General features: G+C 36.7%; 1 protein-coding gene across 1 annotated transcript; it reads left to right on the forward strand.

Moving 5' to 3' along the window:
- Positions 1-128: 128 nt before the first annotated feature.
- LOC122076341 lies at positions 129-1773 on the forward strand. The gene is made up of 2 exons (XM_042641653.1): positions 129-1191; positions 1462-1773. The coding sequence occupies exons 1-2, from the start codon at positions 604-606 to the stop codon at positions 1555-1557; spliced, it is 684 nt and encodes a 227-aa protein (XP_042497587.1). The 5' UTR covers positions 129-603; the 3' UTR covers positions 1558-1773.
- The last annotated feature ends 899 nt before the right edge of the window (positions 1774-2672 follow it).

Here is a 2672-nt window from a genome sequence, read left to right on the forward strand (position 1 = left end):
TTTTTTTTTTTTTTTTTTTTTAACAATAGAAACGCAAATGATGGAACAAAAAAACTTTGTTCCGTCATTTCGTTTTTGTTCCAATACAAAAAAAAGTGAACAATTAGAGTAATTGTACTTGAAACAGATTCATCAAACACCACTTTTTTTGTTTTAAAATGGCATTTTGACACAGAAACTGAAAATTCTGTTTTTGACACGAAATGTCGTTTCTGGAACTGAATGACTACAAAACGCAACCTTAGTCTCTTCTATTGTGTTAGACAAGAACTCACCGACTCCTTGGGTTAAGAGATCTTATAAATCAAATATTCAATGTTTCAAGCATTATGTGTACACTATATAGCTAGGTACCTTAGAATCCTTTTTATTGCGTATAGCCATAATCATCAATCTTATCTTACTAAAAATTTTCTTGTATTGTTTTTATGTGTTCATTTGTAGATTCTGAATCTGCTGAAGGGATCATTATTTTCGAAGACACCTCTAACAGATGTTTTTCTTAGAAAGCGAGGACTTACATCTGAAGCCCTAAAATTTGATATAGGAGATGCATTGCAGTCAAAGAGTAGTGGAAGTACTTTATTCAGATTTCCACGAGGTATGAGTATGAAGTTAACGATAAGCAAGTCAATGAACAAAGCATCATATGCTGAAGCTGGCGAAGACATGGGTAACTTTCTCCTCAGCTTCCTTACCTTGCCTCTTGGATGGATTTTACAACTCTTGGATGGGAATTCGTCACTGGGATCCATGGACAATCTGTACAAGACTGTGGAATGTTCAAAAGTTACAAGGGATGATAGTCTAAGGGACCTGCTGCTCCACCCTGGCTTGTGCTGTGGTTCCTACAACCCACTAGGAGTAAATGAAACTAATATGCCTAATTACTTGTGGTGTACAAGATATGAAAATTTACAGAACAAAGATAAGCCTTACACTGTCTACCTGACTACTAAGCAGCAATCTAATCGTGGTCGTACAAATCAATATAGCCATCAATTATATTATAGGTCTCCAACAACTGAAACAACAGGCCGAGGATTCCTCAAGGGGCCGTCGACTTTCATGGTGACAGACAATTTGGGTTTCACTCCACTAGTCTCAATGTGGAGTCTCTCTCTTCTTAAAATCATAGAGGGTCCCCTAGATGACTTGGAGGTTCGGATGATTAGCATCGGCGAGGAGCAGGTGAGTGGCTCAAAATTTTTGAAACTTATGAATCATCTTTGATAATAATGTAGAAATAATGAATTATGATTCTTAAATATGGTGAAAATTCATAGAACCATAGGTCTGGTCATGGGTGAACCTTTCCCCTGCATTCACACACCTCTATATCCCTTGGATTGTTATCTTCCCACCAGATTATGTAACAGAGCTCATTTCATAAATGCCAATTGGATTATAAGAGCATTAAGTCATGATTCTTACATCAATATTATAAATTTTGTGATGCAGGCTTTGAAGCTATTGACGGCTACCCTCTTAACCAAATCGGTACTGACTGATGTCTTCGTTAACATTGGCCTAAAGACTCCCAAGCAAGAAAAGTAAAAACCCTTATAAGGACATCATGGGATTTAAAATAGCCTTTATTGAGTTCAGTGACCTTAATTTGTGTGGGTCGTTTTATTTATTAGTTTGCTCATCAGATGTGGACTTGTGTTTGGCATCGATGTTATTCCCCTTATAGAACAACATATTAGTCTATCGCATTTCTGTATTTTGTATTTATTTTGGTAGCAAGAATTTTTAATTTTATTGATCCAAGATATTGCACATATGTAGAAGGATAGTAAACCGCACTGCTGAAAATGGCATAATTAAATTGCTTGAAGATAGAAGAAAGGAAAAATGAGTCTATTTGTCCATTCATAGCGTTCAGGCGATGCTTAACATCAAATGATAAAGTAAACGCAAACAAACATATTCATTAGTAGGCGAAAAATCGGGTCAATTGTCCATGCTGCAAAGAATGTCTCTCTCAAAGAAAGAATTGTTCTGACGAATAATGAAGGTTTATATACTGTGGTACTGGAGAAAGATTCATAATTTAATTATGAATAGCAAGACCAAAACACTCTCCCTTGCATTCACATTTTACGCACCTCTATGGACTTTTTGCATCTATGAAATTTATCATGGGAGAGGGGAACCTTGGGTTTCACTTGGCCACAAAATCTCAACCTCATCAATCGATCTAACAACATAAAAGATATTTGCACTGGTTTAGATATCCCCACTACACTGACTAAATTAGAAACATTGCTCCCTCATTTGCCTAAATTGCTGAAAAACATTTTGGGACTGAGTTTTCCCACAACAACAGTCAGGGGAAAATCTGATGATGTTCAGAAGGTATATGGGACAATGTAGGAGTATTATCCAAGGGTTGTCCAGATGGTTAGGGCGAATTGAGGGATTATGTGGATAGACGCACGGTTCCAAGTTCCATTCTCCATCTGTGCATTTTTTATTTAAGTGGAGACAGTGGAGTGGGTTGCTGCGCTAATTTCCTCGAAGATTAGTCAAGATGCGTGTAAGCTGGCATCTTGGTTAAAAAAAAAAGTAAGAATTAATTACTGACGATTAGAAAAAATTGGGGATTGTATGGATAAGCGCACCGTCTCAGATTTAATTCCCCATCCATGCATTTGCAATTTAAACTT

This window comes from Macadamia integrifolia, chromosome 1, assembly GCF_013358625.1.
Source record: "Macadamia integrifolia cultivar HAES 741 chromosome 1, SCU_Mint_v3, whole genome shotgun sequence".
NCBI classification, from domain to species: domain Eukaryota; kingdom Viridiplantae; phylum Streptophyta; class Magnoliopsida; order Proteales; family Proteaceae; genus Macadamia; species Macadamia integrifolia.